Source organism: Calidris pugnax, unplaced genomic scaffold (assembly GCF_001431845.1).
Source record: "Calidris pugnax isolate Ruff unplaced genomic scaffold, ASM143184v1 scaffold63, whole genome shotgun sequence".
Taxonomy (NCBI): Eukaryota; Metazoa; Chordata; class Aves; order Charadriiformes; family Scolopacidae; genus Calidris; species Calidris pugnax.
This window is the reverse complement of record NW_015090852.1, coordinates 2,968,492-2,969,106: the sequence shown is the minus strand read 5'-3', so window position 1 is coordinate 2,969,106 and position 615 is coordinate 2,968,492. Positions and strand designations below refer to the sequence as shown.

The 615-nt window shown below is 64.6% G+C and overlaps 1 protein-coding gene across 4 annotated transcripts in view; it reads right to left on the bottom strand.

The window, feature by feature from the left end:
- PBX1 (pre-B-cell leukemia homeobox 1) overlaps positions 1–609 on the bottom strand; it is a 187,912-nt gene extending 187,303 nt beyond the window's left edge. For all 4 annotated transcript variants that reach the window (XM_014943483.1, XM_014943482.1, XM_014943479.1 and 1 more), the window contains exon 1: positions 69–609. In XM_014943483.1, coding sequence (XP_014798969.1) covers positions 69–259 — 191 coding nt within the window. In that variant the 5' untranslated portion in view covers positions 260–609. The remainder of the gene's footprint in view (positions 1–68) is intronic.
- Positions 610–615: the final 6 nt, after the last annotated feature.

Below are 615 nucleotides of genomic sequence, written 5' to 3'. Positions count from 1 at the left end.
CACACACACACACACACCCGCCTCCCTTCCCCTCCCCGCCGGCCGGGGGCCGGTCCGCCCGCTCTCACCTGGCCTGCGCTTCGTCCAAACTCTGGTCCGTGATGGTCATGATCTGCTGTAAGATGTCTCCGATGTCCTGCTTCCTGCCTGCCTCCCCCTCCGCCCCGCCTGGTCCATCCTGCATGTGCTGGGACAGGCCCGGGTGCCCCGGCATCCCCACCCCGCTGTGCGTGTGCATCAGCCGCGGCTGGTCATCCATCGCCGGCCCCCGGCCCCCGCTCCGCCGCCTCCTCCTCCTCCTCCTCCTGCCCTGGCTGCCGGGAGCGGCGCGGCTGGGCTGGCCGCCTGGCTCCTCGCTTTCTTTTCTTGCTCGCTTTCTTCTTCTTCTTTCCTCCACCTCCTCCTCCTCCTCCCCCCCCTTCTCCTCCTCCTCCTCCCCAGCCTCTTCCTCTTCGCTTTTTTTTTATTTATCCTTCACGCTGGCGCCCGGCTCCGCGGCGGGGAGGAAGAGGAGGAGGGGGGAAAAAATGGGAAGGGAAAAAAAAAAAAGGAGAGAGAGAAAAGAAAGGGGGGGAAAAAATCCCTTTGGCTGCTGGAGGAGGAGGAGGAGGAGGA